At 46.1% G+C, this 19,746-nt stretch overlaps 1 protein-coding gene and 1 long non-coding RNA gene across 3 annotated transcripts in view; one reads left to right on the top strand and one right to left on the bottom strand.

Moving 5' to 3' along the window:
• The window catches only part of LOC147710230 (uncharacterized), a 181,100-nt gene that overhangs the window by 136,116 nt on the left and 25,238 nt on the right, over positions 1-19,746 (top strand). The window contains exon 2 of the long non-coding RNA XR_015295855.1: positions 17,297-17,410. This is a non-coding gene — a long non-coding RNA (uncharacterized LOC147710230). The remainder of the gene's footprint in view (positions 1-17,296; positions 17,411-19,746) is intronic.
• The window catches only part of LOC147710229 (E3 ubiquitin-protein ligase TRIM39-like), a 255,116-nt gene continuing 238,076 nt past the window's right edge, over positions 2,707-19,746 (bottom strand). For both annotated transcript variants that reach the window (XM_086919958.1, XM_086919957.1), the window contains exon 6: positions 2,707-4,008. In XM_086919958.1, coding sequence (XP_086776084.1) covers positions 3,497-4,008 — 512 coding nt within the window. In that variant the 3' untranslated portion in view covers positions 2,707-3,496. The remainder of the gene's footprint in view (positions 4,009-19,746) is intronic.

Here is a 19,746-nt window from a genome sequence, read left to right as displayed (position 1 = left end):
CAACTCTGTCAATATCTTGTTCTGGATGAGTACGAGAGTCTGAGCGAAAGGGGATCTCCTGTTACCACGATCCCTGACAGATTAGGGGGGGGTGTTTTGTTCTAGTTGTGTAATCGCTTGTTTCTCTATCTGTGTATAGGAGGGCTGGTTGGACAGAATAGCTAGCCGGAGTTGGGCTTGTGGGTAGTAAGGCTGCAGGAAGGCATAGCCCCTATAATCCGAAGTCCCGCATTGCTGTACCTAGTTCGGTGTATGTGCAGAATCCCTACAACTACTCCTTGCGCCTCTGGAACGTAACTTTTTTAGATGTTCCGTGGCGCAGAAGTCTGCATGATATTTATCAATCAGTACTAAGCCACTTTTTTTGGCTTAATGCTGCCTGATAAATGTCAGTCCCTTTAACGCAGTGTTTTGCGTCAACGGGGCGTGCAATGGGTGTTGCTGGGGGCGTTCTCAGCCACATCCATGGCCTTTTGACACTGCCCCGGATTTACTTGAATTCGTAAATCTGAGGCAGTGCCAAAATCTTTATCTTTATTTCTCCCTGGTTTTTCCTCTTTCTATGTGTGCAGCATTCTGCAGCACACATAGAAAGAGGAAAAAGCCTCTTGTGGTTATTTTCTACAGAAAGTTTCCCTTCCGGTACAAAAATCATCCCCGCAACGCAGTAACCCCTGCACCATGGTGCAAAGGTGCCTGCGTTGGCGCACAGCAGTATATTAAGAGCTTGCGCAGGGGAACAGGACAAGACTGCACCATATCTTAGAGATACGGCACATTCCTGCCCTTTTATTTTGCCGTAGAGAAGCGCAGCAGCAAGGCCTGCTGTGCTCTCTACGGCAACACCTCATAAATGAGGCACCCAGTTCTTTGTACACCCAGAACTGCATCAAGGTCTGAACATAGACCACATATGCATGAACCGGGATTGGCCCACACACACCACGTATGCAGTCAGGATTGCATGCAAGTGTTCATGCACTCTTGGCTGGCAACGCAGCACAGTTGTATCCGTGCATGCTCATTCCACAAACCATGTGCTGCGCATAAAGCAAACAATCACCAGCCACTGCATGGGCAGGACTGCTATATCCAGTGCTGCGCACATATACTCGCAGAGGATAAATGCACATAGTGCTGCACATGCACCGCACATACACCTATAACGAGCAAGCACTGCAAATTTCAAAGTAGCACACACACCTACTGCCACTCACGCAGCGAGAGGTATAAACAGGACGGCTGGACAAATGCACACATAAGAATGCTACATATATAGAAAAGCATTACAATGTCTACCAACGAAACCACAGGCCTGGTCAAGGGGTCTGATCTGTCATATGGTACAAGCCCGTTCTTTCACCCACCCCCTTCAGAGAGCTCCCACCAAAAGTGCACAGCCTCTTGCTTCAAACAGAGTTATATACAGCGGAACAATAAGTGAACAGCCAAGACCTGACTTGTGAAGGACATGTTTGTGCCCTAGATTCGGGGACAAATTGCTAATCACGTAAACAAATACAGTGAAAGTGAATTATTTATTAAAGTTTGAAGCATGGCCTCAGCCACGCCAGGGCTGGTCTTCTGCTGCAAACCGGGGGCAACAAAGTCGACTGCCTCAGAAGAGGTTCTCTTTTACTTTTAGAGCACAAGGCAACCACTGCAGAATAGCGACGGGCACCACAGAGTAGGAAACGCAGCTAGGGGCGGAAGGTGGTGGGAGACCCCGCATGGGCAGATTAAGTGAAACGCAGCAACGGACAGAGGTGGTGGTGGGGGGATAGCACCGTGACCCAAGGCGAAGGAAAAAGTAGTTTGAAACTATCCTTAATAGCCACGAGGGAACTGATCAATGTAGCAGGGTCAGTCTCCAGGGTGGAACGAAACAGGCAAAAGGCGGGACAAATGCAAGCCATTCACCAAACAAACCAAAGGAAATTTGAAAGTCAACCAAGGAACCAATGAAAAAAGCGATGGGTGTGGTGAACGTCCACATACTAGATTACAGCTTTTCGAGAGACAGCGCATGCTCTGCCTAGGCTCGACCCAAACAACTCACTGAATTAGAAAGGGCTTCGCAGCAGCCACAGGGTTGTTCAAATTAAATAAAAATTCCTTGGTGCAGGAGAAAGGAAAACAAGTTTACAAAGATAGAAATGAATTTTTATCCACCGTATTTAGAAAATGGATGCAAATGGCAAATCTAGCAATGTAAATGTCAGCTGGGCAACAGGAAAATAAACCGGATACACTTAAGTCATGTGATTTCCTCATTTCCGAGGCCGGCTCCGGATTCCTGACAGTCCTTTCCCACGGTGTTCTGGGAGCAGGAGAGAGGCAGATCTTGCAAGCTGCTGTCCTTGATTGCGTCAAAGCTAGTGATGTGAAACCGAAATCCTCCCAATGCCTTCTGACCCGCCTGGAACGATCTACAAAGTAAGACAGACGGCAGACACTGACTAATGAAAACAAAAGCAATGAGAGTGATGAGGAAGCCAGCCAATGGTAAGTAATGGGTGTGTTCTAGCCTTTTTACATTTTTTTCTTCTAAAGAACAACAGATCTCGTAGTGACAGGAAATGCGGCCTGACCTAAAAATGAAAGCATCATCATCATATGATGATAATTCAGGCAAAATTCACAAATATAAAGAAAAGGTAAAGCACACATTTTTTAACCAATAAATATTACACTGGGCTAAAATCGTAAGACTTTTTTTTACTTTTAATAATTGCAATTTATTATTTACAAGCAGCAAAGAGATGAACCAACCAGTAAACTTCACGGGTCCCTATTGCTGTTCTTAGTGTAAATCTCACAATCAAATCACATGACTGCATTATTCAGATGAACTGCATGTAAAACCCATCTGTCTTTAAATAAATTGTGCTCTGATCTTTGCTCCTGAACCTTGTCCTGGTGCTGACCCTCATCTGCTCTCTCTCTCCACCGCGATCAGCCCTCCCTTCCCTGAACTCCTCACTGTCTGTCTATCACCTTGGAAACAAGCCTGTTGGGGGCGCTGTGCAGACGGCTGTGGCAGAGACCCCTTTAAAGCTTAAACAAACATCCTAATAACTTGGCCTCTCCTAAGAGACTTATCCCCAAAAGGAGTGTTTTATTATTTTGAACCTCTGCATGTGCTCCCTGTTACATTTTTATCACTGTGGGGAGGTGGTGGGGGGGGGTGCAGCTCCTACACCAGCCTCAGCTCTACAGCTGAGTGTGTGCGTGTGAGCCGGGGGGTTCAGTGCCTACACCAGCCTCAGCGTTGCTACAGGGTGTGTGGGAGGGGGGTAGGCATAGCTCCTACACACCAGCCTCAGCTCTGCTGATGAGTGTGTGTGTGTGTGTGTGTGGGGGAGGGGAGGGGGGGGGGTGCAGTGCCTACACCAGCCTCAGCCCCGCTAAATGGCACGTGTGGGGGAGACATAACTCATACACCCGCCTCACTTCTGCTGCTGCTGTGTGTGTGGGAGAGGGGAGATTGCAACCTCTATATCATCCTAAACTCCGCTCCATAGAGATAGAAGAACGGGAAGAGCCTCTCTGTGAAGGGGGCCTGCGGGAAGATGTAGAGAAGCTCCATGGAGTCAGCATTGTACAGGGACAGCCGCCCCCCCTCATAGTCCAGATACACCCCCAGCTTCAGGGGTTTCTCACGAGGGGACAGAGGGGTCTGAGGGGAGGTGAGAGCCTTGTAGTCACCATCACAACTATCCAAAGCCCAGACTCCCCCCTCGGGTGACCATATGATGCCTCCCTTCCTGTCCACAGACTCTGCTGCGACCCCCACATTCCATTCTTCCCCCTCCTTCAGCACCTGCACCTCCCAGTAATGTCTGCCGGAAGTGAACCCCTCGCTCCCCAGCACACAGGTCAAGTACGAGGTGAATCTCTTGGGGGTGTCCGGCAGGGTCTGCGCTTTGGTTGTCCGCCTCACTCGTCTCCGCCCCTCAGACAGGAGGAGCTGTGTATGAGCTGTGTCAGGGTCCAGAGTCACCATCACTGCAGAGAAGAGATTCAGAATTAGAGATATAATGACACAAATAAACTCTAAAACTTTGTTTCATACTTTAATGTATGTTTCCTATGAATAATTTAACCCTAAACTGAAAGGGGAAGCAGAGTATAGAATATGTTTATTGTAGCAGAAGCTTTGCAATCATGAGGTGCTGCACATGGACAGTGGAGTGTGGGGTTGGGGGGGAGATTCCAGTGGAAACCAGAACTACACAGCACCCTGCACTGAATTACACACTGCTTTGGGTAGCATACATGTATAGTACAGCAACGTCTGCTAACTGTACACGGCACTACAAAGTACACTGTTCTAGAGCCTACTGTGCTATGCAGCTCATTTCACTTAACCTTCGCTAGACCACGCACTACATAGAGAGGACCTTCTACTGCGAAGTACACTGGACGACACTATGGGTTACAGTACACTAGAAACAACACTAAACATTGTAGTAGGCCACACACAATGCTAGACAGAAGAATATTCTATGTGGAACACTACAATGAACATATACAGTACTTGCCAGTGCACTATTAGACACTGCAGGGAAGCCTTGCAGTGTAGTACTTGCAAAAGTGTGCTGGTTCTAGTCCGTGCACTACCCTAGCAACTAAACTGCACTAGACCGTACACTGTACTGCCGAAAACACTGTCCACAACAGCTGATTTCACCTAAAAGTATATTGCACTGGCCCACACACTACACCAGCTGCATACTGCACTACAAACACCACTGTAATAGAAGGGATATTGTATCACATAGTACACCTCCTCACACAGCACACTACATTACACAACACACTGCTGATCATCACGCAGCGCCAGAAAGCACAGTCAACTGGACAGAACACTGCAATAGACAGAGCACAGAACTGCACAACATGCTACGATACAACAAACACTGTACTAGGCTGGAATGTACATGGTAATTGACAGTGCACAGTACTGTATGAAATGCTGCATATGCGAGCTCATTGCACTAAATTATACATTGCACTAGACAGTTCCGTGTCCTAGTGAGCACACATCATGGGACAGTACACCGTGCTAGGTAATACACTGCTACAGCAAACAAATGATGGATAGAATGCTAACAATGCAAACGTTCTCTCCCAGTCAAAAGATCTGGGTTAAATCCATCGTTTTTTGCCCATTACACCCCTCCAGTTTGGACCCAGCCGTCTGCAAATCAGTCTTAACCCTGTGCCCCATGGGAACAGTCCAGAACGAACTGCCAGGCCAGGTCCTCCTTGGACCAGAAACAAGCATCCCCGGACCAGTTTCAGGCTATGTCATCCTTCTTCAGCCAGGCTAGCTTGACTCCAGTGGCGCAGTGAGCAAGGGACCCACATCTGGGCATAACCATCCCACTAAGGGCAAAAAGTGTTACAGCAAACAAATGATGGATGGAATGCTGACAATGCAAACATTCTCCCCCAGTCAAAAGATCTGGGTTAAATCAATTGTTCTTTTGCCCACTATGCCACCCCAGTTTGGACCCAGCCTTATGCACATCAGTCTTGACCCTGTGCCTCATTGGAACAGCCAAGACAGAACTGCCAGGCCAGGTCCTCCCTGGACTTTAAACAAGCAGCCTGGGACCAGTTTCAAGGTATGTCACCTTTGTTTTCGGTCCAGGGAGGACCTGGCCTGGCAGTTCTGTTGTGTGGCGTTTTAGGCTCAGAGCGAATTTTCCCGATTCAGGCCCTTCTATAGGTACAATTCACATTGCCCTTATATAGGCATAGAAATCAAACCCTTATTTAGGCTTAGCCCATGCTACCCAAATACAGACATGGCTACTTCCACCCGTACCAACCGTCACACTGATTTCTTGGAAAACTGGCTTAAGCATTTAGAGAACTTCCCCTTGCTTGAATATTAATTTCTTCAAGAAATTAGTTAGTTTTACAATGAACAACTATTACCCAAGGGTTCATTATGACGTTCATATGCTCGACTTTACGTCAAACTATGGAATTCCTAAACACCTTCAAGGTATAAATATATCTTCACTTGCTATGGCAAACTACGGTGGTTCGGAGCAGTTCGTAGACCTACTTGCGTGACGCAAGTGCCGAAGGAAGCCGACTCTCCAGCTGACGCACTGATCAGGGGGCTGCCTTTCTCCTGCCGAGGATCCAGCTCTAGTGTTTCCGGCTCCCCATGCGAGGTGTTGGAAAATCGAGTCCCGAGACTGCCAGGCCAGGTCCTCCCTGGACTTGAAACAAGCAGCCTGGGACCGGTTTCAAGGTATGTCACCTTTGTTTCCGGTCCAGGGAGGACCTGGCCTGGCAGTTCTGTTGTGTGGCGTTTTAGGCTCAGAGTGAATTTTCCCGATTCAAGCCCTTCTATAGGTACAATTCACATTGCCCTTATATAGGCATAGAAATCAAACCCTTATTTAGGCTTAGCCCATGCTACCCAAATACAGACATGGCTACTTCCACCCGTACCAACCGTCAAACTGATTTCTTGGAAAACTGGCTTAAGCAGTTAGAGAACTTCCCCTTGCATGAATATTAATTTCTTCAAGAAATTAGTTAGTTTTACAATGAACAACTATTACCCAAGGGTTCATTATGACGTTCATATGCTCGACTTTACGTCAAACAATGGAATTCCTAAACACCTTCAAGGTATAATTATATCTTCACTTGCTATGGCAAACTACGGTGGTTCGGAGCAGTTCGTAGACCTACTTGCGCGACACAGCTCACTACAGCACGTGCCGAAGGAAGCCGACTCTCCAGCTGACACACTGATCAGGGGGCTGCCTTTCTCCTGACGAGAATCCAGCTCTAGTGTTTCCGGCTCCACATGCGGGGTGTTGGAAAATTGAGTCCCGAGACTGAGATACCAGACCTCCTTCATTCTAACCAAGGTATGGAGCCGATTAGATCCTAGTGAAACCTTCAGTAGATTCTTGGCAAAGAAAACTGAAACCTATGCTACACAATACTTACTTCTTCCCGCGTACCAGACTTAGGTTAGGTACATTGGGGTAGGCGTATTTTAGAAGCACCAGATGGGTATTTTAGCCTGTGTATTTATGTATGTATTTATATATGGCTTAGAAACCATACAATGCTTTTATAGTATTATTTTATAATACTATTCTCGCTGTACGCATTATACTTTGCAGTCTGCCTAACAATTGTAGCAGTTCACTTCTCTTGCATGAGAGAGAAAACTGTTCAATAAACCTTTTTATTGAAAACGCCTGTCTCACTATTTCTCTGCAACTCTGTAGAAACGAAGCATGCACGATTGACTGAGATAAAATACTTATCTATTGTTGCCACGACTCAGAGATATATTCTTATTCTTGGGAAACAAAGTTGTCATGTTTATGCGGTTGTCAGAAACGAATCCCTTCTTGTGTAGTCGAGAAAGTTTGAGTGACCTCTAAGCTAGCTGGCACTCACTATTAAGTTTAGTATATTCAAGAGACCTAGTTGACCTCAGTCCAACGTCAGATCTATAGGATATATTATTCCAATGCGCGGCGCCTATTGGGAATATAAGAACTACACTACAGTTCGGTCTGGACTGTTCCCATGGGACACAGGGTCAAGACTAATTTGCAATCGGCTTGGTACAAACTGGGGTGGCGTAGTGGGCAAAAGACAATGAAATTAACCCAGATCTTTTGACTGGGGAAGAATGTTTGCATTGTCAGCATTCCGTCCATCATTGGTTTGCTGTAACACTTTTCGCCCTTAGTGGGATGGGTATGCCCAGACGTGGGCCCCTTGCTCACTGCACCACTGGAGTCAAGATAGCCTGGCTGAAGAAGAACAAAAGTTACTTACCTGTAAACTGTGGTTCTCCGGTATTGGTGTCTTTCATAGATTCACATGCTTGAATAATTCCCCGTCGTCGAAGTGGGAGTCCCACAGTACATAAAATAGTAAATATATATCTATATATATATATATATATATATATATATATATATATATATATATAAAATCATAAATATTTATATATATATATATATATATATCAAAACAAAACCCTTTCAGGCATAGAGTGACGCATAAATTATGCAAAAAAGAAGGAGAGAACTCTGGGTAGTTCTCAAGTTTAGCTGGAAAGCAGCTCCTGTTAGAGCACTCTCAACACCAGCGAGACTCTAGATCTGCTCACCTCAAATGTCTGTTTTTCTATCAAAGTTTTTAAGCATAGGATTAGCACAGTGCTATCCACGCCGAGATAGAAAATGACAAAGTCTTTTGCCATTTATACAGCCAAGTCCTTAAGCATAGGACCAGTACCGTGCTGTCCTTGCCGAGCTGTAAAATGACGAAAGGCATTTATCACTCCAGGCACAATATTACAGCTTTGAATTGGTAAAATACCAACTCAAGCCAACCTGAAATGAGTAAAAGCAACCCCTGACACAGTGTTTTGCTCTAATTAGAGCTCTTCAGAGAGTTATAGCTTTGTCCAAACACAAGGGAGCACCCAGTATTAAGTCAAAACAAAACCCTTTCAGGCATAGGATTAGCACAGTACTGGTCCTATGCCTAAAGACTTGGCTGTATAAATAGCAAAAGACTTTGTCATTTTCTATCTCGGCGTGGATAGCACTGTGCTAATCCTATGCTTAAAAACTTTGATAGAAAAACAGACATTTGAGGTGAGCAGATTTAGAGTGTTGCTGGTGTTGAGAGCGCTCCAACAGGAGCTGCTTTCCAGCTAAACTTGAGAACTACCCAGAGTATAATAAGAAATTTAAAAGTACCATAGAACAACATAGGCCCATAGAAGCTTAAAGGGAGAGTTCACTTTAGTAACATATCCATGTCATTATAATGGTCCACATTCCAGCCAATCAGGCTGTAGCACCCTATGGAACCTTCTCCTCAAAAGCTCAAGCCCTCAGATTTTCGTAGCACATAAGTGACCAAGATTGCATGAGGAGAAGAGAGCCTCTGAGGGGAGGAAGGGTGGGTCGCATGTGAATGTATGAAAGACACCAATACCGGAGAACCACAGTTTACAGGCAAGTAAATTTTGTTCTTCTCCTGTATTAGGGTGTCTTTCATAGATTCACAAGCTTGAATAAGAATAGAAAGCAGTAAGCCACCATATGAAAATCATAAAAGGCAATAAGAACAAATGCAATCAAATAAATGCACATATTTACATTGCTTATATCATAAGAGAACCTTTTATGACAGGAGGCGGGAAGCAACAGAGGCTCACCTTTATCTGAAGAGATTCGGTAGCACCGCTTGACCTACAGCAGTGTCTGCAGCGTCAGCTGCCTCCAGACAGTAGTGCCTCGTGAACTTGTGCCTGCTGGACCATGTTGCCGCCCTGCAGATCTGATGTAGAGGCACTCCAGCAAACAGGGCGGTAGAGGATGCAACTGCTCTCGTCAAGTGTGCTCGCACCGGAGCAGAAAGAGGCTTGCCAGCTCGTTGATGGCAGAAAGAGATGGCAGAAGAAATCCAGCGAGTGATGGATTGTTTAGTGACCGGATTTCCCTTGCGCATCCGTCCATAGGCCACAAAGAGCTGGTCTGATTTGCGAAAGGCAGCAGTGCTTTGGATGTAGAGTTTGAGGCATCACTTCAGGTCTAAAGAATGAAGAGAACGCTCAGCGGGAGACTGAGGGTCTGGGGAAAAAGTCTTAAGAATGACAGGTTTGTTAAGGTGGAAGTCAGAAGGAACCTTTGGAATAAAGTGTAACAGCGTCCCTTGAGAATTGAAGAAAAGGAGGCTGAGTGGTGAAAGCTTGGATGTCGCTCACCCGCCTGGAGGATGTAAGTGCGAGGAGGAGGGAAACTTTCCAAGTAAGGAATTTTAATTCCGCTGAGTGAATAGGTTTGAATGGAGGCTTGAGAAGCTGTGCTAAGACAAGATTCAGACGCCAAGCAGGTAGTGGACGCCGGATAGTGGAAACATCCTGAACAGGCCTTTAAAGAACTGGCAAATGATCCGAGAGGAGTACAGAGATGTGGAACCATCATGGCGAAAGCGAGAAATTGCGACTATGAGAGTGGAATGTGAAAGTCCCGACTTTGCCAAAAGGAGGAAGAAAGGCAGGATTTGCTTAGGTGTGGCGAGCAGAGGATCGACCTTTTCCGTGTGGCACCAAACACAAAACCGTTTCCATTTTAGTTTATAGGGTTTTGACTGTCGAAGGAGCACGTGCATCAGCAAGAACCTCTGCACTCAGTTACAATATTTAGATGTGCATAATCATGGTGCGCAGGTTTCAAGCGTGAAGCTAGAGAGACGCTGGATCTGGACGGCAAATATGGCCATGGTTCGTGGTGAGAAGATGAGGCAGGGGACGAAGAAGAATCGGATCGCACTGGGAAAACATAAGAACATCCGTGAACCACGGTCGACGCGGCCACCTGGGCGCAATCAACAGGATGTGACACGGTTGAAGTCTCATCTTGTGCAGGAGGCGTGGTATCAGAGGGATCGGCGGAACAGCGTATACAAATTTGTTTGACCAGTTGATCGAAAATGCATTCCCGCTTGATCCTTTGTGGGGATGCCAACTTGCAAAGCGTAGGCATTTGTGGTTGAGTGGAGTTGCAAACAGATCCAGCTCCGGCTGGCCCCACAAGCGAAATACATACTCCAGAGTTGGCTGATGGAGTTCCCACTCGTGATAGTCTGTGGCCGATCTGCTGAGAGAGTCTGCAAGGGCGTTGGAGGCACCCGGTACGTGAACTGCCGTTAACTGGACTCGATGTTGTATCGCCCATTTCCAGATCTGTTTTGCCTGTCTGGAAAGCAGAAGAGATCTCGTACCCCCTTGCTTGTTGAGGTAGTGCATACTGGTGGTGTTGTCTGTACGCACCAGCAGTGACTCCCCTTTCACCAGCAGCCGGAAAGATTTCAGGGCGAGAAAGATAGCCAAGAGTTCCAGCCGATTGATGTGCCATGTGCGCTGGTCTGCCGTCCATTTGCCATTAACTGACAACCGCTCGAGGTGCGCACCCCAACCCTCTAAGGAAGCGTCCGTCGTAAGGGTAAGCGAAGCGTCCGTCGTAAGGGTAAGCGCGGGGTCAGTTTCCTGGAACAGCCGCCCAGTTGCAATGTTTGGAAGGTGAGCCCACCATTCCAATGCACCCTGGATGCGAGGGGTCAGGAAGACTTTGTCGTTGAATGTCCCTGAGACTTGCCGCCATTGTTTGTCTAATTCTTCTTGGAGGACTCGCATGTGTTGCCTGCAATTGGGGATCAGCTGTATGCAGGACGAGGTCATGCCCAGAAAGGATTTTAACATTCAGACAGAAACTGACTTTGAGCGTAGAAGAGCCACCAGTTTGGTAATGCGATCTTGGCGCTCCTGCAAAACAAACACCTTTGCTAGATGCGAGTCTATTAATGCTCCTAGAAAGAACCTTTGTTGTGCTGGACGGACATGCGATTTCTCGTGGTTGACGGAAATACCCAAGGCTTGAAAGACGGACAGGCAAGTCTGAGAGTGTTGTTCTGCTGCAAGAAAAGTTGGGGCCTTTATCAAGCAATTGTCCAAATAAAGGTAGAACTGTATGCCCTGTAGGCGTAGATAAGCCGCAACTGGAGCCATGATCTTTGTGAAGACTCTAGGTGCGGAACGAAGGCCGAAAGGTAAAACCTTGAATTGGAAGTGTTCTGATCCTACTTTGAAACAGAGGTACTTCCGTGTCTGTGATGGATTGGAACATGAAAGTATGAGTCTTGGAGGTCGATTGTGGAGAGGAACTCTCCGGGATTCAGGAACTGTAATATTTCCAGTAAGGTCAGCATTCGAAATGTTAGGGACTTGATGAACTTGTTGAGAGCTCGGAGGTCTAAGATCAGGCGCCACTCTCCAGATTTTTTCCTGATAAGAAAAAAGCGGGAATAAAAGCCCTTGCCTTGTTGTAATCGAGGAACCACTCCGACGCCCCTTTTTTGATCATAACTGCGACTTGTGCCAACAGTTCCTTCAAGTGTGATGGAGGGCGGTTGGGAGGAAATTTGAGAAATTCGAGAGCGTGGCCCTTTAAGATGACATCGAAGACCCAACGATCTGAAGGTATTTTCGACCAATTGCAAAAGTTGTGGGAGATTCGACCTCCAATTTTCAGAGCAGGAGAACACTTGGGGCCAGATGTAGGTAATCTCGATTTACCTACTCTTAAATACCGATTCGGTATTTAGGACTAGGTAAATGGGCCTTGAGGCCCATAGGAATGAATGTCAATTACCGAATCAGTAAATACCGATTCGGTAATTGGGGGAAACATTGAAAGGTGGCAGGGTGTCACTTTGACACCCTGTTGCACCCCTCAATCATGTATGGGTTCACATGTTGCAGACATACATGCCCTAAGGGCATGTATGTCTGCAACATGGCAGCGTTTGAAAAGAAAAAAAAATGTATTTTTTAAGGCTTTTCATTATTTACCACCAACTTCTAGTTGGTGGTAAATAACGAATTCTTAAAGCCCTGTAGCACTGTTTACAGTGCTACCTACATCTAAAAATATAGATTCTGTAATTTTACCGATTCTATAGCGCGAACAAGACCCTTGGGTATCAGAGCGCTTTACATGACAATAGTATATGAAATTACAATAGAGAAGTTAGATAGGTGTGCCTCCTCATGCTAGATGAAAGGAAGATAACAAAGAGGTAAAATAGGTAATGTACAATACAAGAACAACACGAATATAAAAATATCTGAGGTAGGATCGGTAATAATAGAATAGATCAACAAATCTCATGCACCTCAAAAAATGATCATAATCGAATGTAAATGCGGAATGAAATATGTGGGGTGTACCACGTGCATGTTGAAGAAAAGAATTTTGGAACATATTCGAGCAGTAAAAAATGCCAACATGCAATATGCCACTGCGAAGCACATGAGTACATGCCAAAATGGTGATTGGAGGCAAATGCATTTCTTCGGAGCAAAAGTGCTGGACAAAATGGAAAGAGGAGGTGATGTGGTCAGAAGATTGCGACAGATGGAGTCTCGCATGATAATTAGACTCCGAACCAAACACCCGAAGGGGATGAATTTTGGAGAGGATCTGCATGTCCATCTGGAATAAGAACCTCAGAACAAAAATGGGTACTATACCCGGAACAACACCGGATAAAAACATCGAGTCAAGACAATGGGTACTAAACCCCTCATCTTGAACAATGACTGTTATTTAAGTGTTAAAAGCATGCAAAGTCTTTCTTTTCTTTAATCACTTAATTGCACCAAAACTACATCTCCCATAATGCCTCATAAATGGCTACAAATGGGCTAGTATAAATACAAACACTGTAGAGGGACTAACCAACCGTGAACAAGGCCGAGTGAGGCCGAAACGCGTTGGTGGGGTGAAGTCTTGCAATAAATAAGGCTTTAAATCGATCTCTGACTGTGCCGCCTCCTTTGTTTAAAAAAAAAAAAAATATATATATATATATATATATATAACTACTATTTTATGTACCGTGGGACTCCCACTTCAACGGCGGGGAATTATTCAAGCATGTGAATCTATGAAAGACACCCTAATACTGGAGACGGGTGACATATCCTGAAACCGATCCCAAGATGCTTGTTTCCGGTTCAGGGAGGACCTGGCCTAGCAGGTTGGTCTGGACTGTTCCCATTTGGGCTCAGGGTCAAGACTGATTTGCATACGGCCAAGTCCAAACTGGGGTGGCATAGTGGGCAAAAGAACGATGGAGTTAACCCAGATCTTTTGACTGGGGGAGAATGTTTGCATTGTCAGCATTCCGTCCATCATTTGTTTGCAGTAACAGGTAATACACTACAGCAGAAGGAACACTGTAGTTGATCGTACCCCATCATAGCCCGACAGACCATAGACAGCACACTACACCACAGAACAAACTCTATTAGACAGCAACACAATTACATAGCATTGTAAACTAGACAGCACGCAAGACTAAGCAGAACACTGTGCTAAGCAGGCATTAAACACTATACCAGAGACACTGAAAAAAACTGCATGTAGCATTAGTCAGAACACAGAACTAGGTAGCATTGCAATTCAGAATATCGTACTATACAGCCCTGCACTAATCAGCGCATTAAATCGTGCTATACAGCACTGCATTATTCAGCGCACTGCACTACAGCATACCCTGTGCTCGAAAGAAAGTTATTGGAGCAGGGAAGGTATTGGCATATACTGAGTCCCTGCACTTCTTTCAGGTAGAGAGCATTGCAGAACTATATACCGTTAAAGAGCAGTACAAGCCTAAGCTTTACAAGGAAACATAGTAGGTGAGAGTTCACTAGAAAGCATAACGCAAAATCAGCAAGTTTTAGTTTAATAGGAAAACATGATTAACAGGCCTTGAAGAGTTTAGTATCACAGCACGCAAGCACGTCTTCCATTCCCATTGGTAGCAGAGACGTGGTTTAGAAAATATGTAGTCAAAGCTATATTTAGTCAAGAGTATACAAAGTCAGATTAGATGTCTTGGGAACAGAACAATAAACATACACTCTCGAGGAGGAAAGGTTAATGTTTCATCAAAGTTCTGTTAGGAATAAGATAAGGGGAACTGAGGAGAGGACACAAGTTTGAGGATGCAGGTGATGTGGTGTTTATGTGGAAGTATACTATTAACTCGTAATATTCTGTAACTTATTGGTTTTTGTTAGAAATGGGGGCCGCTATATGGCACTGGCCTGTCGCCAATGTCCAAATAGGGACCCTTCTTCCCAAGTCAGGGCAAGTGGGCTACCCCCTTTGATTACCCCTGCTCAACCCTGTGGTAACGTAGCACGTGCAGTTAGGCCTGTCTCAGAGGCAGTGTGTGAAGCATTTATGAGCATACACAATAAGGCAGTAACGAGACCACAAAAGGACAACCCAAGTACGTATAGAAAAATAGTATCTTTATCTAAGGTTTAACACAAGACTCTCATAGCGTTTTACTGAGCCACAAAGCACGTAACTAAGTATGGACTTAAAAAGGCTGCCATAACGTATTCACTAGATTTTAGCACTGACTTAGTTCAAGGCCTGGGGCTACGCGACCAGTTGCGCACCAGGTACCTGATGTTAAGAGGGGACACCGCATGCAGCTTTTCGAAGAAACGGAGACTGTGACAGGCGGACTCCCAGCGACCACAGCTCTTGGGTGCAGTGGTCCGCAGCGTGCACCCACAAGGATTTGGGCACTCTGGGACAGGCGGGCTCTCAGAGGCAGTAGCACGCGGCTGCGTCGACCTGGGCTGATGGTGGCAATGACTCTTGTCGTGCCGCTCCGTGGTGGGCTCATAGCGGCAGCAGCTCTCTCTGAGTGGCGGCGGCCCACAAGACGATAGCGTCAATCTTGGGCAATGGTGAACAAGGTGCGGGCACACAGCAGTGGCAGCTCTCTCTTAGCTGTGTTGGGCCACAGGATAAATCACAATGAGGCAAAACTGGCACAGACGTGGACACACAGTGGCAACAGCTCTCTCTTAGTTGCGGCGGCCCACAGAACAAATCATAGTGATACAAAGCTGGCAACGGGGTGGGCACTCAGTGGCAACAGCTCTTGGCTGCGGCAGCCCACAGGACAAATCACAAGGATGCAAAGTCGGCCAAGTTGTGGGTACTCAGCGGCAACAGCTCTCCCTTAGCTGCAGCAGCTCACAGGACAAAGCTCAGTGATGCAAAGTTGACAAGTTCGGGCACTCAGTGGCTGCAGCTCTCTCTTAACTGCGGCGGCCCACACAGATTCAGCGAAGGTTCAAGTTAAGGCGTGCTATTGTTTCCTTCCCAGTATAAGAATTGGCTTGGTAGTTTGGTTTGCCCTGTTCCCATCATGCACTGGGACAGGAACAGACTAATTTGCATGTAGCCAGGTTCTGAGCTGGGATGGTGCAGTGAGCTAAAAAACGGTGATGGATCAAGCCCTGATCTTTGGACTGGGTAAGAGTGGTCTGCTTAATTCAGACACTCTGTTCATCACCACCCCCTTTTCTGAATCGCTCACAGCGGCGGCAGCTCTCTTAGCTGCGGTGGCCCACACGGAGTTAACAAGGGTTACCAGGCCGCGTTCCTCACAGAAGAATTAGAGGCTCCGGATTACTCGACGGGGGGCTCACCTTCAAGTAGAATTCCTCGCACAGGAGTTCAGGCGGCTGGTGGGGTGAAGTCTAATGTCCCTGAGACTTCAGCAGGAGGTGCTCTCGATTTAGGCCCTCGGGTACTTTTTTCAGCAAGCTTGGTGAAAGTTTCCAAGTCCTTTCCTCTGCTTACTAGTTTTGTCTTGACATCCAGAAGGAACACACTTGAAAAAGATTTCAGCGCAGCGTTTTATACCTAAACAGTCTTTGTTCTCTAAAGTCACAAATCACTGAATCCAGTCAGAACCAATTTGCTGGGGTCGGGGAGCACTTGGTTTACGAGGCAACATCCTGCCCTTTTAGAATGAGGGTGCCTGCTATCAGACGCCCAGTGGGAGGTGGGGCCATCAGTCACCTTGCCAGGCATGGCCCTGCTCAGATCAAAGAGTCACCTCTCCCCCTGCTCTGAATGCCAATCTCTCCCTCCAGCCAGGTCTACCCAGCTGGCCCTGCTGCTCCAAAACCAGATGGCAATACACATACTAGCAAAGCCTACAGGAAAGCTTAGGCAAGAAAATACCTTGTTTCTAGAAGAGGCATTTTCGAACACGGAATATACTAATGATCCTTACTAAAAGAGGTATCTCAATGTCCTGAGCTTAAACATGTCAAATTCAAATTTCCTATCAGGTTCCTGTGGTCCGGTAGGGTTATGGAATGGAATACTCAGCCTGCCCATTCTGGCCTATGAGAACGGATAGCTATACAATAGTAAACCGTGAAATGGAGGGTAACTCGCTATGAGAACATGCTACACAGCCCTAGGCAGTATTTGGTATACCAGCCCTGGGCACACACAGTGCACTTATACTAGGGACTGACAGGTAAACCAAACGAGCCAATAATGGTTATCGCAATTCCCACAGTCATCTTTACACAGGGAGCATTCACGCTGTGGCTCTGATTGGCAGCGGCACAGCGCCCAGAGCATCTAAATCCAGCCAACATAATAGATAGGAAGCAAAAAGAGGGAGGCATGCCCACGCCAATGATGTCAGGCCAACAGTTTTTCAGATAATATGTATGAAGCAACCATTTTTGTGACTATATAAAGGGCTGCCTGCTCGCAGCTTTGAGGTCAGCTTTTTAGCTCTACGGAGGTGCCTGATCTCCCGGTTGTTGTGATTTAACCTACTTTTGCCTTGCCAATGAGGTCCTGTCTCTTTATTCCAGTTTCTCCTCCAACATTTGGCAAACCAGCAAGGAGTCCCGTTCGTCCTCAACAGACTGCTGCCCCCGGAATACCGCCTACCCTCACTGCATATACTATTGCGCATTCACAAAAAGGTAAGAAGACACTGTGCTCTCTACAGTTCTGCCTATTCACAGGGGCGATTAGGACCCGGAGTTGCTGTTTTTAAGGTGAGGACAATGCAGACTCCCTTCCATGTTTTTATATTATATGACTTTTCTCGTTAGCAATGGTAAACGTTGATAAAATGTAATGTGTAATCACGTGCAAGATTTTGTATGTAATATAGTACAACATTAGTTAAGTGCAATGTATAGACCGTTAATCCCAGTGTAATGTAGAAAAGGGGTCACAACAGTATAGATGATTTGAAATTGGAAATCCAATGTGTGTTCTGACATTTTGTCACAAGGGATGGCCAAAAGTCCGATGTTGTTAAACTTTACACCGGAGTAAGAACAGAACACTTGCAGAACATTTTATTAGAGAACGCAGGACCACTATACCGGTTGGTCCTGGACCTTACATCTGGAAGTCATCCTGTGACCTATGAGGTCCTTAAGTAATCCCCTCATGAGTATTAAGGGAAGTGACAACAAATTACCAACCAGTGTTGTAACAGATTTAAAAATAGTTAGAAAAGCACTTATATCTCAGGGGAAAACCTATCAGTAATAAATATATGAATACATGTAAACAGAAACAGGACTGCAGGGTAATGTAATTTTATGACACATAGCATATAATTAAGAACAAATTGACATTATCACTATATGAAGACAACAGATTCCCGATCCTATGAGGGATAGTGTAAAACTTCAGGGAAGTTTTAAATAGGTCAAATATCAAGTGAAGTGATAAAAAGCCAAACTACAAAAGTTGCCGGAACACTGGCAACTATAGAGACTCCCCTAGAACACATGCAAATGACCTTTCCTTTGACGAGTAAAGGTTACAGAAACACTGTAAAGAATGTTTTACGGCTAACCAGAGACATATATACCCTTGGCCACAGGAGGAGACTTGATGATTAGATATTAAAACATACTGCAAAGCACCTCAAAAGTAAATATACAGGAGTTAAGTTGCAGACAAGAGAGGCCACCTTATCCTTGTGGTGAGTCTTTTCTGAGAAGTCTAGAGACTCTTCAAATACCGACACATCTTGTACCAGTCTGCTCTCCTACCTCTGTGTGACCCTGCAAGTATCTCTCCCAAGGTACCCGGCATTCATCTACTAGCGCAGTTACAGGAAGCAGAAGTGGGATTCAAGAATCTTGAGGTTGCGACTCCTCCACCTGTGAAAGAACCCCCTAATTGCCTTACATATACCAAAGCCAAAGCACTTGAGAACTCCCAAACAACAAACAAGGGTGGGAGACTCCATTCTCAGGACAATCACACAAATGACATTACAATTAGATCGGGTCTATCCCCAGGAGGCTAGAGACGAAGGGCGGGGGGGTCCAAGGGACAAGGACGATGACGATCAGTCACTCATCTTATAAGCAACGTCACCCCTATTACAAAAAAGTGGCATAACAGAAAGGTAGTCAAAGAGCAGGTGCCTACCCCACAAAGGAGAGATGCAGGAGATATAAGGTGGAATGATTATGTAGAAAGGGCTGCTAGTATGGCCTGACGACAAATACCATGAGGAAAAGATGAGGACCCTAGAAGACAGAGGATAACTTTCCACCTTTGCAGAGAGATAAGGGAAGCGCTATAGTCTGGACCACTCTCAGTCGGGGTTCAGGCCTAGGTATAGCACCGAGACGGCTCTTCTTTCCGTCACGGATGCTATACGCTTGTCCCTGGACAGAGGGATGTCAGTGGTGTTGGTGCTGCTGGACTTGTCCGCAGCATTCAACACCATATCCCACGCCATCCTCCTTACCAGATTAAAGGAGATTGGTATTGATAGATCTGCCTTGGCGTGGTTCACCAGCTTTCTCTCCGAGCGTACCCAGAAGGTGAATATGGGCTCCTTCAGCTCCCCCTCGGCCAGCATCACCAGAGGAGTCCCGCAGGGCTCCTGTCTCAGCCCTACGTTGTTTAACGTATATGTCTCCTCTTTGGCTAACATTATGAGGTCTTTCGGGTTTATGCCCATCTCTTACGCTGACGATACGCAGCTGCTGTTCACTTTTAAAAACTTTACCCCGGAGATAAGACAAGCTTTCTCCAACGGCATGACTGCGATCGCCAGCTGGATGGCCAAGAACTTTCTCCAGTGTAATGTGGGAAAGTCTGAGGTCATGCTATTCGGAGAGGCAAAAATCCTGTGGACCCCTGACTGGTGGCCCTCCAGTCTGGGTCAGGCCCCTTCCCCGAAACAGGTGGTGAAAAATCTGGGGGTCCGTCTAGATCATGACCTCACCCTTGCCCATCATGCCAGCACCACGGCGGGATCCTGCTTCCACATCATTAG

The sequence above is a fragment of the Lissotriton vulgaris genome, chromosome 5 (genome assembly GCF_964263255.1).
Source record: "Lissotriton vulgaris chromosome 5, aLisVul1.2, whole genome shotgun sequence".
NCBI classification, from domain to species: Eukaryota; Metazoa; Chordata; class Amphibia; order Caudata; family Salamandridae; genus Lissotriton; species Lissotriton vulgaris.
Note: the sequence above shows the minus strand (reverse complement) of the source record. Positions and strands in the feature narration are given on the sequence as shown.